Genomic DNA, 24,696 nt, shown 5'->3' on the forward strand with positions numbered 1-24,696 from the left:
TTCTCTATGACTGTGGGAACCCTGGTGTAAATCAAATTTGCATTTTCCATACCTATATGTATATTAAGACACCACAATGATATTACAGCAATTAGATATTTAGTGTGTGTTAGTAATCATTCCTCAAATTAGATATTAATTAGAATAACTGAACAGCATGCAGTGAAGATCCCTCACTGATGCCCTGACATAGAAAAAAATGTTAGCTGGAGCATTGTAGCATATCTTCAGTGATCCTTGACCCGTAGCCCAGGTGAAGATCCATTACCCTAGAGTCTTCTAACTCCCTCTGAAGTTTGTCAGCTTTGGTCTTTTCAAAGAGAAGACTCTGTTCAAGCTCCTTAAGAAGGGCATGCTCCAACTGCGTCTGCGTCTGTTAGTACAGAAAGGGGAGAGGAAGAAACACAACCAGTGCCACCATCACATGCCAGCCTGATGCAGAAAGACGAGGGGTGAGGAGGACAGCTGTGGAAATGTAACGCAGAAAAAGAGGAGCAGGAAGATGTTGTGATGAATGCAAGTCAAATCAATGCCACAGCTGAGGAAAGTGTGAGGAAATATTGCAAGAGAGTATCGGTCAATGCTTATAGACATGCTGATGATGGCCAAACAAACAAATAAAACGCCAGACATTGCCAAACGTCATGCAGCGTTATAGTGACTGGGGTTAGGAAAAGTAACAAAAACGGTACTTTGACCACAACAAAGAGGAGAGGAACAATAAAAAGAGTTACTCCTAATGACTAAGCACTAAATCAAATAAAACATGATTACACTGAAGTTCGCACAATGAGATCTTCATGTAGGTTAGTGACTTGTTATGGCATTACAGATTAATTCAGTATTTATTACTCTACAAAATTCAATAGACTTCCAAAAGAGTATTTTAAAAAGACCAAAATATTTAACATCATGCTGTACATTGTGTGGGCAGGATGACCAACTTGACAAATGAACTTGAAAGTTGATACTATGTGTCAAAGGAAATTCACTTAATTTTAAATTGTTAAACAATTTTATTTAGTATTGCTACAACTGTTCAAGTATGTAAAGCATCTCCACAAGAATTCATTGTCTAGGTTGCTAATTTGCATGTTTTATAACCTAAAATCATTAGCCAACAGTTTCACGAATTTGAATGGATGAAAATAACCTAAGAGTTATTTTTGAATAAGAAGGTCAAGTCATGAAAACAACTCAAATGTGCAATAATGAAGGCTGGAAACAATCAATGAACCTATCAAGAGTACTTGATTCATGAATAAGAAACAAAATCAGAAAACATTACAGCTCTTTAAAATCTTATTTTGCAGATGATTCAAATGATACAAACATATTGAACTCAAAGTAGTGTGACCAAGACTTATGTATAATATTTGAAAATGCATAAGTTCTGCTGAATGGATACATGGAGTACTTTTATAGTTAGGTCAACAAAAAACTGGCAGTCCAGTCTAAATAAAAGATTTTTCTCATTGTGGTAACATCTTTATTTGGTTCGAAATTTAAATTAGGGAGTAGTAAATATTGATATGATGATCTCCAACCCTGCTGCAGGAGAGCACCCATCCTACAGACCTCAGCCCCACCCCTGCTCCAACAAACCTGCCTGTAATTATAAAGTAATCCTGAACACCTTGATTATCTGGTTCAGGTGTGTTTGATTAGGGTTGGAGCTGAATTCTGCAGAACAGTAGCTCTCCAGGAGCAGGGTTGGACACTCCTGCCGTCTGTTTTAAACAAGCAACATGTAAATAACAGACATGGATAACATTGAAAACTACCATCAACTCTGCAAACCTGCAGCTTTAAAGTCTGCGGTCAATCTGTGGTATTTAAAACCTCTATTGGTCACGCATCTTGTCATTTAAATTCAGAGTCTAGTGTGACAACAGCTGTGGGTCTGAATGTTATATCAGAGCAAAAAACTTCAAATACCTCCAAATCTCCTTTGGTAATGCAAGCTTCCTCCACCCGAAACTGCAGATCCTCCACCTTCCTGTTTGGGACAATAATTTTTATCATTGTCAATTTTTGTTTCTATTTTACATTTTTACCCCTTTGTCAGCTGTATTGTAAGGGTTTATTTTTATTTATTTATTTTACTTTTGTGTTTGACAGAGTGGAGAAAGTAATACAAGTTTGGAACGGCATTATGGTGCGTAAATTATGTCAGCATTTTAATTTTTGGGTGAACCCTATTCTCGTTCTATGCATTTTATTGAACAAAAATGCAAACGCCTCTAAGTGCCATCTGAAATTTTTGTTCAAAAATTTGCATTTATCTAAGGCTCCGATGTGTAGGTTCAGTAATTTCACTTTAATGCCAATGAATAGGTTCTTTTCACTGTCATTAAAGTGAAATAACTGAACATAAACATAGGAGCCTGAGAAAAAAAGCTTATTTTATAAAGAACATTTCAGGCGGCACTTAGAGGCTTTTGCATCTGAACTCTTCATATGCCCCTGCATCAACAATATCAATATTCATTATTAATGAATACTGTGTTTACTAGCTCTAAGGTTATTTATATGCAAATACATTCATAAAAGTCATGAAAAGCCACACAATTTAAACTGATTTCATGGAGTCTTTACTATGATGAAATCTTAAACTGATTCATTAATACTACACCTCTTCTCCTCCTCCAGCTGGTTGAGCAGTTCCACCTTCTCTTTGTCCGCAGCCTCCACAAGAGCTCGCAGCTGGTCCATTTTGGCATCAACCTCCAACACATACTACAGAAACCATTCAAAACAATTACATTAATCTAACCTTATAACTTGCATTAATATTTTCCATAGCTGTAAGAAAAACATACTGAACTGACTGACTAAATGAATAGAAATTATTGTGCAAATTATATTACTAATATTATATATATATATATATATAAAACTATCAGCATAAACCAGCTACAGTGGCAACATGGCTGCCCAAGCGAACAAAAAGACACATAAATGTAAGCATTTTTGGCATTAGTGAAGATTTGAAAGATTTTAGAAATCACTAAACCTTTTTCTCAAATATGGCCAATTTGAGAGAGAGAGAAATGAAAGTTGCATGTACGCGTATCTCTGAGTCTCTCTTTACAATAAGTGAGTTTACCTCAAAAACAGCGATTATATCCTCTCGTTGCTGGAAAATATAATGTAGCCTAGTGATTCAGTATTTAAACTGTTATTAATAAAAGTTGCGGGGCAGCGTTGACAAGCTTCTTTGCTCATCGATGTGTGAGCTGTGCGATCTCCGATATGTGTGTGGGTGTGTGTCATTAAGAAGCACATTATATAGAATGGTAATTAAAGGCTCTACTGCACACCAGCATAGGTTTGTGTACTGTAGTAGCTAGATGACAATCTAAAATAAACATTATAAATAAATATAAACAAAATATAAATATTACGTTTATGAATTGATTTCACAACCACTACTTCTGAAACAGAAAGTATCAAGTGGAAGTAACAAGGGGAAGAAAGGCTTTTATTAGAACCTCAAGAGCCTGAGAACTGACGTAAATGACCGCTCGTTCTTCCTCTTCATTAGCTTATAAAGGCTATAATACTTTTTCATATGCTGACAGCATTCTGCAAATGCGCATTTATATCATTAAAATCAGTATTTGAATATCTAATAAACATTTAATTCCACAAACAGTGTAAACTTTAGCAAATGCAGTTAAATCTTCTAAACTGTGCATTAAAAACATGTGTACTGTGTGCAAGACCTGTGCAAATGATCCAAGCAGAGTGAATTGTATGCAGAAAGCAGTCTTTAAAAAAAAAAAAAAAAAAACAACAACACTGGACACCCACAAGCAATTTCTATGATTGTAAGTTATTGTGTATCGATTGTAACACCGGGTTTGTGAGTAATTAATGACAGAATTATCTACTATCCCTTTAATTGAATCTAATTGATTCATTTTTAAATTATTTATTTCTAATAACTTAAACATTACATTATGTATGCTTTCCAAAATGTCAGATCTGCATCAGACATAAAAAAAACAAACAACTATATCGGTTGACCACCACTCATGAATTAGTCTTATGTTATGTTTCAAAACAAATCCATAAGCAATTGTTTTATGTTATGGTCATGCCTTGCTACCATTATCTTGGTGTAAAAAAAAAAATGGGCCTAAATCAGGGGCTAATGTTAATAAGCTCAACTTATGTTGTAATCATCTGAAAAATGGTAACCTTACTAATATAAATGAAGTAGTCCCAGAACTCGAACATCAATATGAGCTGTCCAAAACTTGCCTATTCTTCTGTTACACACTCAAAAGTATCTACAGCTTAAAACACATTGGGCTACAGCTAATTTCTGAATTGCATCCAGAAAAGTACTCAGAATGATTGCACCTGATGAGCTGACAGACATTCTAAAGGCTGGAATACACTACACAACTTTTGCCCAGATTACGAGTCTGGTGAAGCTGATATTTTGCAGACTTCATAGTCTCTTGATTTGTTAGCTTCAGACTATGAATACATCCAGTCGGAGGATATAAAACATGTTATATATGTTGGGCTGATTTTAGAACACACATTGTTTTAATTTGTCATGCATCTCCTAGCAACAAGGTGCACGTTTTAAAATCGGTTCAGTTTTTAAAAGTTGTGTAGTGTATTCCAGTCTTACGCCCGTTTCACACCGCAAGCGTGAGCTTCGCGGCAGCGTCACGTCAGCGTAACTACAGCATCACTGCAGCGTCAGACTCGCCAGAGTATTCACACTGGAAACGTTTGTTCAGCGTCACAGCAGCGGCTCCAAAGCGACATATTTCTTTACAAAGACAACTATAAATTTGTTTTTAGAAGTTGGTCAGTTATAAATTTGAAAGTTTTGAAGTCTTGGGGATTAGCGTGTAAATGGTCAACAACAAAAACATCTCCTATCATGTTGTTTCAGTCATACTCAAATATAGAAAGTGCTGTTTATACTGTTTTTTAAAAATTATTATTATTTAATATATACACTTTTACCCATAATCTCCATTTCTTATAGAAGCTGTCAATAATGAATGAAAAATGAATTTATTATGTAGGCCTACTGTATATACTCCATTGTAACTTAAGATCCTGAGCAAGATGAATTGTTCGTTGTGAGTTTGATAAAATTATTTAAGTTATAATTTTCTTATGGTGATTAAAAATGAAAAACAAGTTAAAATGGGTAAATCTTCTATACATATTTTTGATTGTTCATTTTCTTTCCTGACTTACTCCAATTCGTCTTAAAACACACTAGACATGCTTATTCTGTGCATTTTTAGCACGTTTTGTGTGAAATATTTATTTTGTCCATCAAAAGTGTGCTGTCACTTTAATTGAGCGTGAGCGGCGCAGCAAAAATAGACTCGGCGCCGAAACCATCGCTGCAGCGCTGCTCACGCGACGCTCCTGCTTGACGCTGACGCGTTGCTCCTGCTGCCGGTGTGAATGCACTCATTTGTAAACATGGGCGCCGAAAAAAATACGCGCTGCTCACGCGCCGCTCACGCTTGCGGTGTGAAACCGGCGTTAAACTGCTAATTATTTTTCTACACTAAAAAAAAAAATTTGGTGTAGAAATAATTTGTACTTAATAACTACTAGCACATTTCACAAAATACAAAAAATGACATGTAAAACATTGAATTAAACGTAAACTTTTGAAGTAGAAAGACTAAAACAGGCTAAAGTAGTGAGGTATCGACCACATTATATTTCTAGAGCATTTTGCATTTGCAAATCGCAATGGAGCATTAAGATGGAATGTGTAATAATCTAATTTAGAAGACCGCTTCAAGGACAAAAACCTGAAAAATGTCTTGAGGTGTGGTAACTGACAACAGGCTGATTAAGAAAATTATAGAAAAAAAATAACAGAAAAAAAACACCCTCTTTGCGTTGGGGCATGACCACGCATTATTTTTCTATAATTCAACAGCCTGTTATCAAATTATTCCTTACTTGATACAAAATAAATAAACAGATAAAAGACGACGACACAGCTGGGTCTAACCTGCTCCTGGCCTTCTCTCAGTAACGTAAGCTCCTGCTCCACTTCGCCCACATGGCTGGTTGCCTTGGCAACCTCAGCTCTCTCCAGGTCACGCTCGGCAAGGAGTTGCTCAATGTGTTGCTGTTTCTCCTTCAGGGCTTCCTGAAGTGCCGTAGTGCCCGAGATCTTCCTCGCATACCTTGTAGATGTCTCAGTCAACTTCAGAGAGAAATTCATTCAGGATCTTTAAAACTACAAACACTTTATTTACTGTTTCATATAATATTTACTCAGATATAGTTTTCAGATATGACCTTCCCTCTAAAGCTAGACTTAGTTACAGTTGTTACAAAGTAAGCAGGGGCCGGTTGCATAAACTGTTTAGACTAGTCTTAAAAAGTTAGTCACCTAATTGTCTTCAAGACTGGTCACAACTTTTTCAATTCAGTTATGAAAAGGTAGATTAAAGTAAGACTGATTACCCCTTGGCAACTGCTAGTTGGTCAAACTAGTTCTACACAGTCTTAACATAGTGGCTAAGTTTATGCAACTGGCCCCAGGTGAGTAATATCAAAGACAATAGAATACCCAAGATGTGTCACTCGTATAGTTTTGAATGGGGCAAAATGCAATGCTCAATATGGACGCTTTATCAAACAAAGCCCCGCCCTCTAAGCAAAAGAACCAATCGCTAATCGGTAAAATCATCCCATCACTGCAGCTGCCGTTAGAAACAGTCAGCGTTCTGAGACGTGTGCTCAGGACTGCGCATGCACACATGCACAATATTGAATCTCCAATGATAAAGAAAGGTTTAATGAAAGTGTTTACAGAAATACAAGCTATTATGATTTTTGGGATTTTGAGCACATAAGATATAGTTAGTATGCTTTTCAGAAAATTAGGAATGGATTCATAGAAAACAACCAATTTGATGCTAGCATGCACGGATAAACTGTAAACACGTCAAGTTTATTTCCAGTGCATTTTATAACAAGCCTTATTTGGGTAGAAAGCAGGCATTTGCCTAGGAAAGCCATTTGTAAGCTGGTTTCCCTGAAATGCTGCACACTAAAACAGTGCAACAGATCAGTGAATTTATTCATGTGACTCTGCTATCAAAACATTGCCCTATTTGTTTGAGACCTGGCTTGTCAACTGGCTCAATCAATTCCTTGAGTTTGCCAAACACTAATGTTTGCCAAAAAATAGCTGATGGAAAAAAACAGTCTGGGAAATGATTTTGCAGTTGCGTTTTGGTGCTGCAAATATCCCAGAAATGACACATTTTGGCCCTGTTAAGCATGCTGAAGTTATGTAACCAAAGAAATGCATGCATATGAGGACTAATGTAACTCACCAGGCCTGTTCGGCTTGGCTTGCAACTAGCAGATGAGGCCACAGAGCTCATGGAGCTGATTGAGGAGGCACTGGGGCTGCGTTTCAATCCTGATGGTGTGGCCGCTGTCTTCCGCACAGTGGTCTTTGCCTTGGCTGGGGTAGTGGAAGGAAAACCTATACGGGTCACCTTGTGCACTGGTGCAAACAGACCATACTTGGGCTGACACTGGAAATACCTGATGATGCACAAATCCATTAATGAAAAACTCTAGGCATTCTGATAATTTACCTTTTTGGATAGATGGTAAATGTAAGAACAGGCCACAGTACCTGGTTCCAGCCACAGCACCATCGTTCTTTCCCAAGGGCTCATCCAGCTCAACTCCACACCACTCACCCTTGGCAAAATCGGTTTCGCCTAAGAAACGCACTACACCAGCTTTTGAGCCAGCAACCTAAAATATGTGAAGGAAACAAGAACTTAACATGCATTCCGATACACAGGACTCCTAAACAGTGAAATATGTGTAACAGCAGCTTCACTGTAACAGCCTAATAATTCACTGGTACAATGTTTCTCGATACAGAGTTTAAAGGTTATTACTTTGTTTATTCTGACTGATATTAAGAGGCTCACTGTCACTTATTTTTATATGAAGCCTGTATTTAGAACGCAATATTCAAGCATTATAATGCATACATAATAACATGACAAGCAAGTAAACATATAAAATATCTTTTATTTTGATTGTTTTTATTTTATTTTGATTGTTATTATATTATACAGCTGCACAACTTTGCCAAAAAATATATTGTGATTATTTTATCATATATTGCAATTTCAACCCTCACATTCAATTACATATGAGGATTCTCATATTGCTACTGCTGAGAAATTGAGACACAAAGACCAACAGACTGAAATAGTTACTTCAGTGTTCACACTTGGGTTCGCTTTTCACAAGAACCAGCTAACACTACACGTTACAATAAAAATATTTATCTTGAATTCTTCAGTTTCAGATATTCAAACCTAGGTTTTAATATGCCGAATTCTTAAGCTTTTACACTACCGATCAAAGATTTTTAAACTATTTTTAAAAAGACGTCTCTTATGCTTCAGTGTCACATGATCCTTTAGAAAACTTTCTAATACGCAGATTTGGTATCAATATTGAAAATTGCCTAATATTTTTGGAAAACATACTTTTTTTTTAGGATTCTTTGATAAAAAGAATGTACAAAAGAACCACATTTATTTGAAATAAAATATTTTCCAAAATAAAACATTTCTTTACTCTCACACTTTAGAATAATTGAATGTGTCCTTGTTGAATAAACTTATTAATTTATCTTACTTTTTAACTGAAGACTGGAGTAGTGAAGCTGAAAATTCAGCTTTGCATCATATGAATAAATTACATTTAAAAAATATATAAAATTAAGAAAACAGTTCTTTTTAATTGTTGTAATATTTCACATTATTATTGTTTTGTATTTATTGATGAAAATAAATGGACCCTTGGTGTGCATAAAATATATGCGTTTTAAAAAAAACATAAAAAAATCTTTTGACCAGTAGTTTAAAAGCTGGAGGAAACACAAATTCAAGATAAATATTTGTACTGTAGCTTGCAATGTTATATAACTGTTGTAGATTATTCAGATGATACAGCAAAATTTGTATATGGAATTATAAATGCATTATAATGCATTAAAAAAAATAAAACATAAAACATGCATAAATAATGAGTATAAAAGAACATGCAAAATGCGGATTAAATAATGCCGTAAATCACTGGTTCTCAATTCCGATCCTGGGACCCCCTCTGTGCAGCACATTTTGTATATCCCCCTTATTTAACACCTCATTCAGATCATCAGCTTCAAGAAGAGAGATCCATGAACTGAACTGAGTGTGTCTGATAAGAGAGACATTCAAAATGTGGAGAGCAGGACTGGAACTGACAATCTTAAATCCTTGAATTAGCCTAACTTGACACACAATAACGCTCATCACTATACCATCACAACACTCTCACCAGCACTCGATCGTTGATCTTTAGCTCCCGATCACCTTTCTTGACCGAGCCAGTCTCTGACAGATTGGACACCGACTCGCTCTTTGACCGCACCAGGTCTGAGGTTGGTGTAGCAGTTTTAGTAGGTGAAGCTGGTTTCTTGGTCGAAGCAGATACTGATGTAGTGGAGGGTGTAGGTGATGCAGCACGGGACGGAGGAGCCGTTGTTGTGCCGTCCGGCTCACCTTCTGTGCGCGAAAGCTTGGACGGCCGTGTGAAAATACCTTTCAACGGTTCACACTGAAAATAGCGCACACCTGACACTGAACCATCGTTTTTCCCAATTGGCTCGTCAAGTACAATTCCAGCCCACTGGCCCGGGGCAAACTGGGTATCTCCTAAAAACTGAATGACGCCTGGCTTGTTGCCATTAACCCAGACACGATCCCCGATCTTGAACTGCTCTCCTGCATCTTGGGCTTCGGTTGGGGATTTTTCACCTTGTGTTGGTTTAGCAGCACCTGTTCCAAAGGAAGGAAAGAAATAGGCTTTGTTCAAAATTCCAATTACCACAATGCACTTACTGATTCTGCACTTAATATACAAACTGTCATTATTAAGAAATAACTGAATTTAAAAACTTAGAATAACATAGGCTGCTTATATTTTTGACCTGATTTCATTACTGCAAAGGGTCACTGCAAGTCTGGTTCACCTAACAAGTCCTTTATTCGTATTAGACAGCCATATGACTGCAGAAAGAAATTGTTACAATAACTTGAGATTTGAAATTACATAAGGAAGTGAACCTTAGAGGGTTAGTTCACCCAAAAATGAATTTTTGACTGAACTACTTCAGAAACAATATTACTGATATTGTATATGTAAGGGATAATCAACGGCTAGCTGTGCATTAAACTATTTGAATGCACGACGTGGAGGCGAAGAACCATCCGACGCGCAGCGGAGGGAGGTTGCCTCCGCGGAGTGCATTCAAATCGTTTAATGCACAGCTAGCCATTGATTATCCCGTTTATGCCATGGTCATTTGCCAGCATTCACATATTAAAGATGTTAATAATATTTGCGCTGCAATATTTGACCGGAACAATAAAAATGACGGTTATTTTCTTCTGTATTACTATTTAACTGTAACTGTATGTTACTATGGTTACCAATGTTTACCAAGGTTCCCCTGACCTGGAACTACCTGTGCGGTTCAGTGAATTTAATCAACACCTGCCAGCCAATCAGAATCGAGTATTCAGACAGACCATGGCATAATATAAAAAAAAAAAAAATTAAATATATATATATATAGTAAAAAGAGATGGCTCTTACCTACAGAAGGAGACGTCTTCGTGACTCCAGCATTGGCTGTTCTGCCAATTTTGCTGGGTGCTTTGAGTCCACTGGGTTTTGATGTGCTCATTGTTGCTCTGAAATGGTCTGTCTGTACTTGCACGTTTCCTCTCCAATAAACATTGACTGTTGAGTTCGGTGCAACAGTGTAGGAAAAAGTAAAAAAATTAAATTAAAAATAAAAAGTGAAGGAGAGAAGGGTGCAGCAGTGTCTGCGGAGAGAAAGAAAAGAGAAATATATCAGCCTATTATGATACAGCGTGCATGATATAGGCCTATGCAAGGATGTGTCTTGCTTTCTGCCGTTTCAGTAATTTCATGCAACACATTGTTTCACTGGTATGTTGGTGGAGTTGAGTGTGAAGTGTAAAGCCTATTTCACACTGCACACATAAGCAATAAGTAACAGCAAACTTCCGATGTGCTCACAGTGTTTTCTACTGCGCAACAAAGCTAACTCTATACAGAAAGTAAGTCCTACACTCAAGTATATAAATTAAGTAAAGGCTTAATATATAAAACGGTTATCAAGAATTAGCCAATAAAAAGTACTTAGTGAGCTTGTGCTGAGATAAAGTGAGTGACACTTCAGTGATTCACAGAGCTGGGAATCAATTCGAAAAAGAATAGTTTCCAAGGCACTGAGATCAAGAATTGATTCCATCAAAGGAAATCGATTCTTCTTTTAAGAGCCTTTTTTATTTTGTCACTTGTTCTTTGAGACAGTTCATTTCAATTAACAATCGCAGCCCTTCCTTTGCACTGATTGTTGTATAACAATTGCGTATGTGTTTCTAACAATTTGATGTCACTGTACGTCTGTCACACTGAAATATTCGAATTAAGCCATGTGCAAATGCATATGGCTGAATATTTAATTCACTTGAGTTAATGAGGTTTGTCACATTCTGTGATCCCACATGTCAAATAACACTGTATGACTGACAAATATTCATTAGCCGCATTTAAATGTGGGAGTGAATTCACTAAATAATTATTTTGAGAGTCATTCTTGAAATTGCTTGCTAATGGTGTCACTGGGGTGCGTCGTTGAAAACAGTTTGACCCTTATTGTAGAATTTGCTGTATTCCACTTCAAACTGTAACACTGTAATAATTATCTTTTGTGCTTGCCTTTCACGAGCATTTATGACAATAAGTGAAAAGTCAGTTGAAACAAACAAGTTGGAACAAACAACCTGTAAAAAGTCAAATGGCAATTTAAAAATAAGGAAACGTGTAAACAACTGTGAATGAAAATCTTATTTTCTACTCAAAATATATAAAAGCAAATATTGTTTTTCCTTTCATCAGACTCAAAATGGTTGACAATAATGGTCAAGTAACCTCTACTAAACCGCTATGAGATGGACTGACCCATAAACTAAGTACTTCAAATGCCATATCTTTACTTACGGCAGATTATCATGGTTTAGATGAGTGCAAAAAATAACATAACATGGTGCAAAGATGCTGAAATAATCCCCACAGAGTGAAATGACATGATAACTTGGCTACACGTATTCCCAAACACACATGCTGCACATGTGCTTGAGATCATCTGAAAACAGAAAAGCTCCAGGAACTTAGAGACTAATTCTCTGGTGAACGCAAATATACCACAACTTATCATCCGGGAAATTCCACTGATGAAAACAATTATAATAATTTCATTTTTCCCAGCTACTGGTTAGTAATATATTGGCCACAGATATATTGTATCATGATACATCATGCATCCCTACTTAGTGTGATTAAAAAAGTCTGCAAAATATTTAATGTGCTGCTACACAGTTTGAATTGCTTACAATAAAATCCACTTGGGAAAGCAACAGGCGCCAGATTCACTTTATTTTCACATTTGCAGAATTTACATCATATTTGTGGACAGACGTTTACACCATTTCACGTGTTTCCCCTAGGTTTATGGCTTTGGGGGGGTGGGGGTTCCGTTTTATTTTTCTTAATTAATCTTTTTAATGGTCAAATTAAATCGTATTAAATCAAAAAGCATGTATAATTCATTAAAATCATGAAACGTAAACAATTTAACATCAACTTATTAAAAGTTTAACAAAAATTACATGTTTAGAGCCCAATTAAATGTTTCACCAAATTTTACCAAATTCTATTTTAGCATGTCTAATTATTTGAAAGTATAAAAACAAGTTTCATTTATTCTTACAATAGCCTTATGATTTTTTTCCTCAGAAACTCTGTGTTGTGTATTTACATTTTTTAGGCATAAAACATTAATTAAAAGATAAATTAAATGAATGAAAATTAAACAAATCTTATTTTTTTTTTAAATAAAGGGTATTTAATATTACAATTAAAACATTGGAGAAATATTGTATGATTATTCCTTAAAAATAAGGTTTTAATAATTTTAGTATAGCCTACGTACATTCTACTGAACAATAGGAATATATTTCTGCCGCAATGTCTTCAAGTGAAACCGAACGTTTATTTTGACAATAGCTCTTCAATTTAGGATTTTCTTCATCTTAACTTGGACAATTTAACACTGGGATTTATAAGACAATTAATATTCAGTAATATTATCCATTCACTTGCACGGATACTATTGGACGAGAACGAATTTTGAACTGAATTGAACATAATGATACTATTGCCTTCCACAGATCTGCTTTACAGCTGAATTGAACTTCATAATTGATGTATAAAGCGCTACATAAATAAAGGTGGCTTGGCACTGTTTTTGATATGCTGTATACAGAGACCCAGACTCAAGAAGGAACATGAAATAATGGATTGTTGCGTGCACAAAAGCATGGAATTTCCTTAATATTCAATTCTTTGTCTTAAAGAACTTAGAGGAACAGTTCACCCAAAACAATCTGCTGTTAATTTACTTACCCTCTAGCCATCCAAGATGTAGATGACTTCCTGTCTTCAGTAGAGACAGCTTTTTTGACTCTCAAAGTGACGGCACCCCTTGACTTGCATAATATGAACCAACAAGGACCATGGATTTAGCTAAAAATCGTCTTTCGTCGCTACTGAAGAAAGAAAGTCATCTACATTTTGGATGGCCAGAGGGTGAGTACATTAACAGCAAAATTTCATTTTTGGGTGAACTATCCCTTCAATAATGTCAATAAAAGTGTACTGAAATGATCAACATTTAAAAATTAAATATGCTAAATGTCTGTAACTACAACTAGTCTTTAAATTAATAATTTAATACAATCGTGTGCATGCCCAGCTTGAAAGTATCTAAAATACCTTCATGTAAATTACATCTGTAATTAATCTCTGTAATTACATCAATAATTACACTGTTGACCCTATCCCTACATTTGAACTCACCCTTAAATCTAACTAAACCTGTAACATCTCCCACCTCAATAGCAGCAGATGTTTTGCACTACAACATGAGCAAGTAGCCTATAGTATCAAATGTTTTAACAAAAATACATGGTAGTTAAAGATAACTAGTAAAAAGAAGAAACTAAACTTCTGTAAAAGATGGCAACTCAGAATTCAGTTTTATTTGACTCTCCATGACAATATCTTACTCTTAACCAAAACAAGTTAAACACTGAATACAGAAAACACTGACCAACAAGACAAACTTCAGTAAACACTAACAACTAGTTTAAGCAATCAAATATTTCATTTTGCAGTGGCAATGAAAAATGGAAAAGCTACTCAAAAGTTGAATCTTGTCCTCGAATTATTTTATTCTGGCATAAAATCTAGTGCAGCATTATAATCAGGCGCCACATCTGGGGCTTCAAAATCTGAGCCGATTTACCCTACAGCTTGACCAATGCGAGCCCGGTTTAGGATTTCAACCAAAACAACGACCTAATATGAAGAACAGGATATCATTTACAAAGCCTTTAAATAAACTATAGGTTTAACGAAGAACACTTGGAAGTTTTGACCGTAAAGCCCAAATGAGTAGCTTTAATGAGGTAAATTAGTTTTCCAATAACATTTTAACGGAGTTCAGAAAAAGTTGAAATAATCCCACACGAAATAATCAACAAACCACGTCACAAAAACTAAACCGATATATTTTGGCGTCACATGACTTTCCCCTTCAAGTTACACGCAAGTTTCAATACGCGATGAACATGGAGAAAGTTCACTAGCAGTTAGTCCTCATGACGACTTTCCGCAATGTCACATCTTGACTAATCGAACCAAAATAGAGAGAGCCGCAGTCAATAAAACCGCAGTGCTAGTCACAACACATCTATCACCAACGCGTTTACACCACAGCTTTAGTTTACAAGGAAGAACAGCTGATGACAAACCTAACGAAGGTGTCTAAGGTTAGCGAGTGCTGACCGAGGGCCGAGGAGCAACCTGTGTTAGATGGGAAATTCTGACTTAGCAACTTCCGATGGTAAAATGCGGTGGTGATCTCCTCGCGATCCACGCCACCCTCTCATCTGAGCACTTAACCCGGCGATCGCGTGCTCACCTGCTGGCTTCTGGCTGCGTAGTGCTACCGAAAATGAATTGCGCCGGGATTCTCTTCTATCTACTTAGCTTGACGCCCGCGTTGGTTGAGGATTTAACCTGGTGCGTTCAAGCACCCACTTCACCAGCGACACGAGTGGCGTCATGACGTACAGTCTCTCCGCTCCGCCCAGGACAACGGAGCTGAAGAGGCGGGCAGAGGAGAAAAGCAAACATCGGTCGGCAGGAGCTTCAACATGAAACTGAGGATGAATATAAAGCTTTTGATATGTTAGAGCATTCCTTTTTATTTTGAAGTGTTTACAAATGTATGGGTTTGGCGAGAATTTTTGTAAGGTTATTCAGTTATTTTACACAAATACTAATACCTCAGTTGCCCTACCAACAGGTACTTCACCTGCATTTTATATCAAGAGGGGAGTTAAACAAGGCTGCCCCATCTCACCTTCATTGTTTTTTTGTTTGTTTGTTTTTTGGCTGCAGAGATGTTGGCCTTCCTTATTAAAAATTCCAAAATTGAAAGATTAAACGTGTTTGGACAGGAAATTGTGATTAGTCAATTGGATGAGGATACCACATTTTTCATAAAAAAATCTTGATCGATTCCTAAAGTAGCCTAATTGAGATAGTAAATTACTTTTCAAAATTTTCAGGTTTTTAGGCATGGGCCTATACATTTCTAAAGATGAGATCATGATGGAAAAACTAAATGTTTGGGACAGATGGAATGAATGCAGTTTTATGCATGGATGCCACGGGATTTGTAAATTTTTGGTAGAATTTATTTAACTAAAATGGAGAGTTTGGCTAGGTGTATCTATCCTGCATCTTTGTCTTTCTAAAACAGCTATTAACACCATCAACCAAATTAACTTCAACTTTACATTTAGGTTAAATTTAGAGAGCACAACTTATACAAGACTATGAAAATGGTGGATTACAAGCCTTTGATTTTTCTTGTATAAATGGTATGTTGAAGGTTAAATGACTTAAAAAGTTTATAACAAATGAAAATAATTTTTGGTTTTGTATTCCCAGAGGTTTATTTAGAAAATTGGGTGGAATTGATTTCCTACTAAGATGTGATTTTCCAGACAACCAATCAAATTATCTTCCTCAACAGGTCTTGCTGTATTGGAAATTATTATACAGTCACAATTTCACTCCACACAGAACCCCAATATGGAACAATAGGTTTATTCAATTTAGATATACAGGTGCTGGTCATATAATTAGAATATCATCAAAAAGTTGATTTATTTCACTAATTCCATTCAAAAAGTGAAACTTGTATATTATATTCATTCATTACACACAGACTGATATATTTCAAATGTTTATTTCTTTTAATTTTGATGATTAGAGCTTACAGCTCATGAAAGTCAAAAATCAGTATCTCAAAATATTAGAATATTACTTAAGACCAATACAAAGAAAGGATTTTTAGAAATCTTGGCCAACGGAAAAGTATGAAAATGAAAAGTATGAGCATGTACAGCACTCAATACTTAGTTGGGGCTCCTTTTGCCTGAATTACTGCAGCAATGCGGCGTGGCATGGAGTCGATCAGTCTGTGGCACTGCTCAGGTGTTATGAGAGCCCAGGTTGCTCTGATAGTGGCCTTCAGGTCATCTGCATTGTTGGGTCTGGTGTCTCTCATCTTCCTCTTGACAATACCCCATAGATTCTCTATGGGGTTCAGGTCAGGCGAGTTTGCTGGCCAATCAAGCACCGTAACACTATGGTCATTGAACCAGCTTTTTGGTACCTTTGGCGGTGTGGGCAGGTGCCAAGTCCTGCTGGAAAATGAAATCAGCATCTCCATAAAGCTTGTCAACAGAAGGAAGCATGAAGTGCTCTAAAATTTCCTGGTAGATGGCTGCGTTGACTGTGGACTTCAGAAAACACAGTGGACCAACACCAGCAGATGACATGGCAGCCCAAATCATCACAGACTGTGGAAACTTCACACTGGACTTCAAGCAACATGGATTCTGTGCCTCTCCACTCTTCCTTCAGACTCTGGGACCTTGATTTCCAAATGAAATGTAAAATTTACTTTCATCTGAAAAGAGGACTTTGGACCACTGAGCAACAGTCCAGTTCTTTTTCTCCACAGCCCAGTTAAGATGCTTCTGGCGTTGTCTCTGGTTCAGAAGTGGCTTGGTAGCCCTTTTCCTGAAGGCGTCTGAGCGTGGTGACTCTTGATGCACTGACTCCAGCTTCAGTTCTCTCCTTGTGAAGCTCTCCCAAGTGTTTGAATCGGCTTTGCTTGACTGTATTCTCAAGCTTGCGGTCATCCCTGTTGCTTGTGCACCTTTTCCTACCCAAATTCTTCCTTCCAGTCAACTTTGCATTTAATATGCTTTGATACAGCACTCTGTAAACAGCCACACCTTTCAGTAATGACCTTCTGTGACTTACCCTCTTTGTGGAGGGTGTCAATGTTCGTCTTCTGGATCATTGCCTAGTCAGCAGTCTTCCCCATTATTGTGGTTTCAAAGAACAAGAGATACCCAGAATTTATACTGTAGGGATGGTCATTTATTCAAACTCAAATATAAATATTCTAATATTTTGAGATACTGATTTTTGACTTTCATGAGCTGTAAGCTCTAATTATCAAAATTAAAAGAAATAAACATTTGAAATATATCAGTCTGTGTGTAATGAATGAATATAATATACAAGTTTCACTTTTTGAATGTAATGATATTCTAATTATATGACCAGCACCTGTAAGTCTCTATGTATTCTTGATTGGCTTGAAAAGGCTAAAATTCAGAATTGAAATCAAACGGAATAAATTACATTTTAAAATATATTCAAATAGAAAGCAAGTATTTTAAATAGTAAAAATATTTCACAATATTACTGCTTTTGCTGTATTTTGGAACAAATAAATGCAGGCTTGGCGAGCAGAAGATAATTCTTTAAGAATATTACTGCTCAAAAACCTTTCACTGGTAGTGTAAATCATATAAATGTAAGCCAAAACCTTCCAGAATGCCTTTCCCCATAGACTTTCATTGTAAATAGATTTTTCCTGTCTTTAAAAAATTGAGGGGAAAGACAAAATGTGCGGCAATAATTGACAACAAAGACTTGTTTTGAATGTGGAAGGAAAATATAGTAAGTTGTCAACAAAAATTAAAATTCTATTGTGATAAAGTAGATATACAGTCTCTATTCTAATTCTGTTTGATGTATCTTTCTTCTTTGTATTTATTAGTCTTCTTTGTATCTATCTGACCCTCTAACACTAGCTTTCTTTTATTATTCTATCTACTTGTTTTCTTTATTAAAAAACAAAACAAAAAAAAACACTTGCTACATGTACTGCGACTTGTCATAAGCGTTTGCATATTGTTGCTTTTTTGTTGATTTTGATTGCTTCTATTGTCCTCATTTGTAAGTCGCTTTGAATAAAAACATCTGCTAAATAACTAAATGTAAATGTAAAAGATATAATAAAAAAGACGCAGTAGGAGCCAGAGCACAAGGTGTAAAAATTGCATTAATAAAACTTAAAATCATTACCATTAAAATGTGTATAAAGTGCAACGATTTCATTGTACTTCCAGGTTTGAGTTAAAACTTTTAATTCAGTGAGAATTCTTAAGAAATTTATGCTGAGAGATATTCACAATAAATTACACAGATGATCTATGGTGGACATACAAATCAGCATGCCATGAGATGTAGCAATAACAAGTGTAATTACAGAAAACGGAACAGGAATAATAAAAAAACAAAAAACACCTACACACAGAACAAGTACCCACAGTCAGTTAATATTCAGGTACAAACCAAATGTTACCTTTTTGTGTTTTTAAAAATCACACAATAGCAGTAAAAATATACAAAGCACCAAAGTAAAACTACATAGAAAAGGACTGTAATAAGAGAAAAAACATTGCTTGTTGTCCACAGGTGGGCAGTATAAAACTGACGACTTTGATTATTTCTTGTTCTTGGCCTGATTTCTTGGGGAGCCTTTCAGTAAATCTCGAATCTTGAGGTAAACCCCTGTCGCTTCAGCAACCTCCGTAAATTCAGGCGTATCCTCAAAAGGAATTATTCCCTCAGCAAATCTGCTACGGTGTGGGACGAAAGTTACTTTATTTTCAACAGGTTCCTCCATGTTATCGGCCACTTGTACATTTGACTCCTGTGTGCTTATCTGAGGAGTGTCTGAAGTTCCATTTGTTGCATCATGATTACTGTTTTCTTCATAAACTTCATCCAGGACAATAATGTCACTCATCTCCGCTTGCAAATCGATCACGTTTTCATTAACTGAATGTTTTTCCTGTTCATCGCTGGCTGTTTCATCTATCCGCTCATCCTCACATACATTAGTTACTGGCTCAGCAGGTGAAGATGGTGTGCTTTTGATTTCAAATGTATGACTCGAGTCCTCCATCTTTTCTCCGTCTTCCTCCGAGTCAAGTTTAAGTGAAGTGACAACACTAGGGGAACTTGGGACGGGGGTCTCAGAAGCTCCAGCTTCAGAATCACTGTTGGTTGCAGTATCTGCGTTCTCAAGGGCTGCCCAAAGAAGCCTTTGCTGCTCCTCCAGTTCCTCCAGAGTCAGCCCATCCTCTGACTCTTCCCCCTCAGTCAACCCTCTGGCTTGAGTGGACGGAGAATAATTTGTAGGTGGAGTTGGGGGTGGAGTTCCCTTAGGGATTGGAGGTGTGGATGGAGGTGTTCCCAGCGGCAGAGGTGGAGCAACGCCCAAGGACGAAGAGCCAGGAGGAAGTGGTGGGTGGAACTGGAAACCATCAGATCTAAGTTGAGACGTGTCTTGATCTGAAGGAGGACAAAAATTAAATCATGATATTTTTTCACAATCAAGTATTTTTTAGTGATGCACAAAATTTAAGCAACTGAAAATAATTGGCCGAAAATGTACTTTTTGGAGGGCAAAATCAATGAAGGATACTGTAACGTTTAATTAGCACTTCTCAGACGGTGACGTCTTTTTATTGGATCTTCATTTTTATCAACCAAGATTTTTTTTTAGTTGATGCGTGAACAAACCTTTACTAAACATTATTATTAGTATATTTACCATTCAATAAATCACAATCAATTTGGCAACACAATCAAAAAAAATATATATTTCAGTGCATCACTAATATTTGTGTAGTATCTTCTGATATGAATACATGATACAAAATATACAAACAAACTATACAAAATAGTGTAAGTCACAGTGAGATTCAGCAGAAAAAAGGTTTAAGGCTTAAGTTGTGTACCTGATTCTATCTCCATATCTGATTCTTGGTTTTCTGAATTAGATCTCCATTTCTTTGCCTTCTGGGGTGTGGATTCAGACTCATGATGCCTCTTACTGCAGCCGGAGCCCTGCTGAGCACATATGGATGCACAAGGTCATAAACAATTTGGGAAATAAGGATAAAGGCAATAAATTAGAAAAATTAACAGATTTTTTTTTTTTTTTACCATTGGAAAGTTACTGCTTAAAAAAGCAGCAAAATTTTGCTTCCAGTGCTGAGGCTGCATTGGAACAGAACTGAAAGACCGGTAATCCTGTACAAAAAAAAAAAAAAACACATATATATTAGAACATGATGAATTTAAATAAAATAGCAAGCTAGATAGTCAGTATGCATTAATCATGGACTAGATAATCTTTAATTGCCGGCATACTCGCATAAACATGCACGTAAATAATATATAACCATACAGATCTGCATTTGTAGATGGTCAGCCTGTAAATTAACAGTTCTAAATTTCCTGAGGAAAATGTCAGTGGTAGGGCTGTTGCGATATCTTTGTTTTGTTAAAGTTTTGCTGAAGTATCACAAAGTTGTATAGTGGTACCACACTATGTTTGGAAGAATCATTATTGCAGGGGATCTTCTTTATTAATTCTTTGCGGTCTGCGTAATTCATTACTATTATTGTTATTATTACACAAAAGTAATGTTTCTTTATCCGTGCGGTGCGGCTGACACAGAACATTAAATGAAACCAAAACCCTCTAGACTCCACCAAACTTTAACCATCAAATACTTTCCATTATGTCCTTCTTAATGCAGCAGTGCTCTAATAATCCACGCATTGTTTTGTGTCCAATAAATGTGCGTGTACACTTACATCTCTTACGTTGGGGGGTGCAGACACATTGAAGCCAGGAAAGTCAACCAGCTTTGAGACATCGTAAGATATCTTTTGGCCGTGGTTGTTTTCATCTTCATTGTTTGATCCTTGTGAAGAAAAGTAAGAGAGCCAACGGCAGTTTAGTTCTATTGAAAACACACTACCCTTCTTTAATCGTGCTTATGACAGGTGAAGATCAGGTCCTTATGACAGGTCATTTGGCCAGCTGCAACAAACCCCTTATGTAAGAAAACCCTTAGTAATAATTGTCTTACATTTTCAAACTCTTATAATTAAGGGCTTTAACCTGACTGATGACTGGCCATAATAAAATATAAAACTCAACCTTACCATCATAGAGCATCAGGCCTGAGTTTTCCATTTCTGCCTCTTTTAACCAGCCAGGTGGGTAGCCGAGCTCCCTCATGCGATAGATGAATGGAGGAAGGGTTTTTGTATTAATCCCAAGCGCATCAAGGAGCTCTTGACTATATACAAAGACAATATGAATCGCATTTCATTTGAGTTGATTTTCTGATAAAAATTCTAATTAAAATATCTGGGGGGAAAATATGGGTGGAAACACAAAATGCATTTGTTTTGTTGTCAGTGCTGGAGTCAGAATTCAGTAAGCTTGGAGCTTAAATGAAATCACATCAAACAAAAATGTGAGTCCACATCTGTAAGCTTTGAGAACATCTATATTTTCTAAAGCATAATTCTTAACAGATATATTGTGCAAGTGTACAGTGTGTTTCTTCCTGAATACATGGACTGATATGCTGAGGAATTGTATGTGCAGGTCTATAATTTTCAATGTCAACTTCTCTAATTTTCATGTTTGGATGAACCAACCATTGAATGCAATAAATGCAAGGCTGCAGAAGTTACACCAATTTGTTTGTTAAGGACATGCTGTGAACTTCACAGGTTTGGACTGATATTTTTTACTTTTTTGACACACAATGACACTTCATAAGACAGCTGACCTCAATTTTCCTGGCTTGTACTTTGCAAATCGCTCTTCGACCTCTTCTGCATGGTAGCGTTGGTTGCTCTGATTGTTGTTCTGTGAAAATTCTTTCCTCTTTTCATTAATACGAGCCATATCTTTGGGCTTAAAGAGTGGAAAAAAGTCTGATTTATACTTGCATTCTTCAATGATCTTATGTCGATTTCAAAACATAATGTAACTGTAAGTATTAATCTAGTATTAAAAGAAACACCTCTGGACAGTCTCGCAGTTGATGGTCCTCAGAACAGCAATTAAAACAGCATGGTCTCGGTCTGTAAAGACAACACAAGCTGATTTCACTTCCTCAAGCAGAAAACCAAATGAAATGCAAAACAGGAATTAATCAATCTTTACAAGCAATCCAGTAAGAAAAACAACAAGTCTTGTAAAGACCAGCATTAGTCTTATAATAATATAAACATACCAATATCCAAATGCTACTATTGTAAACTTTTGCCATACCTTTTCTCCTTTATCTGCACCTCTTGGCCCTCAAGGGCAATGATTTGGCCAAAGATCTGCTGGTATCTTTGCAAAAATGATTCAGGAGCAGTGATATACATAGACATGATTCAAATAGACTAAAAGCATTGTTTAACTTTAAATTAATAAGAGCACAGCAAGTGTAAATGCACAGCTTGCTGTAAATGTTTAGGATACTTGGGAACCTCCCATCCATCAGTCAGCTGGGGGTTTTCGTTCAGTAGCGGTTGGCCAAGTTTATCAACACAGAAGTTGGTGAAGTATAAAACACTTCCGATCATCTACAATCCCAAAACAAGAAATACTTGTTTCATTTGTGGTTCATTAGCAATTGAAAAGGAATAATGTGAGCTATGGCTTCGGTTTGTAGAACTCACGCTGAAAGCATTTTTTATATGCTTGAAGTCACTGGAAGTCTTGACTTTGTAGCTTTCCTCCATAAGGAAACTTGAATGCTGCAAACATCAAAAAAACAGCATTTTTGCTTACTGATGAAGACTACTGTACGAAATGTTCAGTGACATTAAAGGCATACATGTGGCTTGACATGAAGAGCAGAGCCTTCTGGGTCATTTTTACACTCTTGTAGTCTGTTCTGGACAAGACTGAAGATGAAGTCCTCCATTTCTTTCCGACACTGCCTAAACACACACACACACACACAGGTTTGGAAAAACTAATAGCATGAACCATTAAAATAAAGTGATGCAGAAAACACCTACTTGGAAATGATGTTGTTTCCATAGTTAATTTGACAAAGGGGCCCATCAATTTTAGAATCTTCTATTTTTATACCACTAGAATGAAAATGACCATAATTAATTAATCAACCACTCTAAATGAATGCCCAGTTTAGCTGTATTTTGAAATTGAAGTTCATTCTTTACTCACGTAGGACGACTTAATATGTTTAACTTTCTCTTCAGTTCCTCATGTGGATCATCATTAAGGTACATATTTTGACTCTCAGACAGTGACAGACAACAAGCAGTGAATACAACCAAAACAAATGGTAGTCAAAGGGTAGGGATACAATATATTGGGGACCATATAATCAGTCAGTTTTGGCGTTTTTAAGAATATCATTATCGTTCTGGTGACTAGAAACAGTTTACACTAGAACTTAATTAATCATCTGTGCGCCAGATTTCTAAATACGATGTCTGTAATTTCCATTTATGTGAAAGATTTAAGTTACAGTATGCTTTGATTTACAAAAGCATTCCAAAATTGCATAATAGCAGCATAAGAGTTATAGTATCGATTACAGATTAAAACCAAGTCTCTGCTATCAAAGCAAATTCAATTGTATTTTCATCTTAGCTGAACTGAACACGTATCTGTTCTACACAAACACCCCACATGTTTCTATAACGTTACACGGGCTTTTAACATCTGATGAAGATGATAACTACACAAGCATGCATTTCAAATGCATTTCAAGTTAAAGCGAGAGATCCAGCACGCTCACTGGTGGATAAGCTATAAGGATATTCTCTGCGTTCAGGCGCTCTATTGTGTCTTCGCACACTTCTAATGTCTGCCGAAGCTCCCGCAGTCGATCTGAACTCTCACTCTCTTCATTATCAACTTCATCTATGACACGATTGCGCTCTGGCGCTTTCTCTTCGAACTGATCGAATAATTCGCTGTCCCCAAACTCCACCGCAGCCATGTTTGATGACCACAATGCGCGACGCGTACTACAGTTCAAAGGGCAAATCCTACAACGCGCTGACTCTTGGGCTGCTGATTGGCTAGGAGACCACAGTCAGGAAGTAATACGCATTTAAACATGCAAAAAAACACCTCATAGCTAAAGCAGTCTGTTTACGGTTGTACAGTTTTCTTTTGTTACCACGTTGAAGATAGCTGGCATGCAGGGCGTT

At 36.6% G+C, this 24,696-nt stretch overlaps 2 protein-coding genes across 5 annotated transcripts in view; both read right to left on the minus strand.

Annotated features, from left to right (window-relative positions):
• The window catches only part of clip1a (CAP-GLY domain containing linker protein 1a), a 33,654-nt gene extending 18,253 nt beyond the window's left edge, over positions 1 to 15,401 (minus strand). Inside the window, exons 1-9 of one of the 3 annotated variants that reach the window (XM_058775797.1) lie at positions 15,179 to 15,401; positions 10,699 to 10,931; positions 9,379 to 9,878; positions 7,667 to 7,791; positions 7,356 to 7,572; positions 6,017 to 6,214; positions 2,636 to 2,739; positions 1,939 to 1,999; positions 269 to 373 (exon numbers count right to left, since the gene is read on the minus strand). In XM_058775797.1, the coding sequence (XP_058631780.1) occupies positions 269 to 373; positions 1,939 to 1,999; positions 2,636 to 2,739; positions 6,017 to 6,214; positions 7,356 to 7,572; positions 7,667 to 7,791; positions 9,379 to 9,878; positions 10,699 to 10,789 (1,401 nt within the window). In that variant the 5' untranslated portion in view covers positions 10,790 to 10,931; positions 15,179 to 15,401. The other 2 variants (XM_058775798.1, XM_058775799.1) reach the window with 2 other exon arrangements.
• Positions 15,402 to 18,755: 3,354 nt separating this feature from the next.
• Positions 18,756 to 24,621, minus strand: zcchc8 (zinc finger, CCHC domain containing 8). 2 transcript variants are annotated; one of them, XM_058775189.1, is made up of 14 exons: positions 24,300 to 24,621; positions 23,699 to 23,739; positions 23,530 to 23,604; positions 23,343 to 23,448; positions 23,185 to 23,262; positions 22,985 to 23,088; positions 22,787 to 22,852; positions 22,536 to 22,596; positions 22,299 to 22,426; positions 21,661 to 21,797; positions 21,307 to 21,416; positions 20,650 to 20,736; positions 20,442 to 20,550; positions 18,756 to 19,992 (listed from the first exon to the last, which is right to left on the minus strand). In XM_058775189.1, exons 1-14 carry the CDS (start codon positions 24,480 to 24,482, stop codon positions 19,139 to 19,141), a joined length of 2,139 nt encoding a protein of 712 aa, XP_058631172.1. In that variant the 5' UTR covers positions 24,483 to 24,621; the 3' UTR covers positions 18,756 to 19,138. The 2 variants fall into 2 exon arrangements, with proteins under 2 accessions (XP_058631172.1, XP_058631171.1); XM_058775188.1 differs by having other exon boundaries at positions 20,442 to 20,553.
• Between the last annotated feature and the right edge of the window lie 75 nt (positions 24,622 to 24,696).

Source organism: Onychostoma macrolepis, chromosome 05, assembly GCF_012432095.1.
Source record: "Onychostoma macrolepis isolate SWU-2019 chromosome 05, ASM1243209v1, whole genome shotgun sequence".
Lineage (NCBI taxonomy): Eukaryota > Metazoa > Chordata > Actinopteri > Cypriniformes > Cyprinidae > Onychostoma > Onychostoma macrolepis.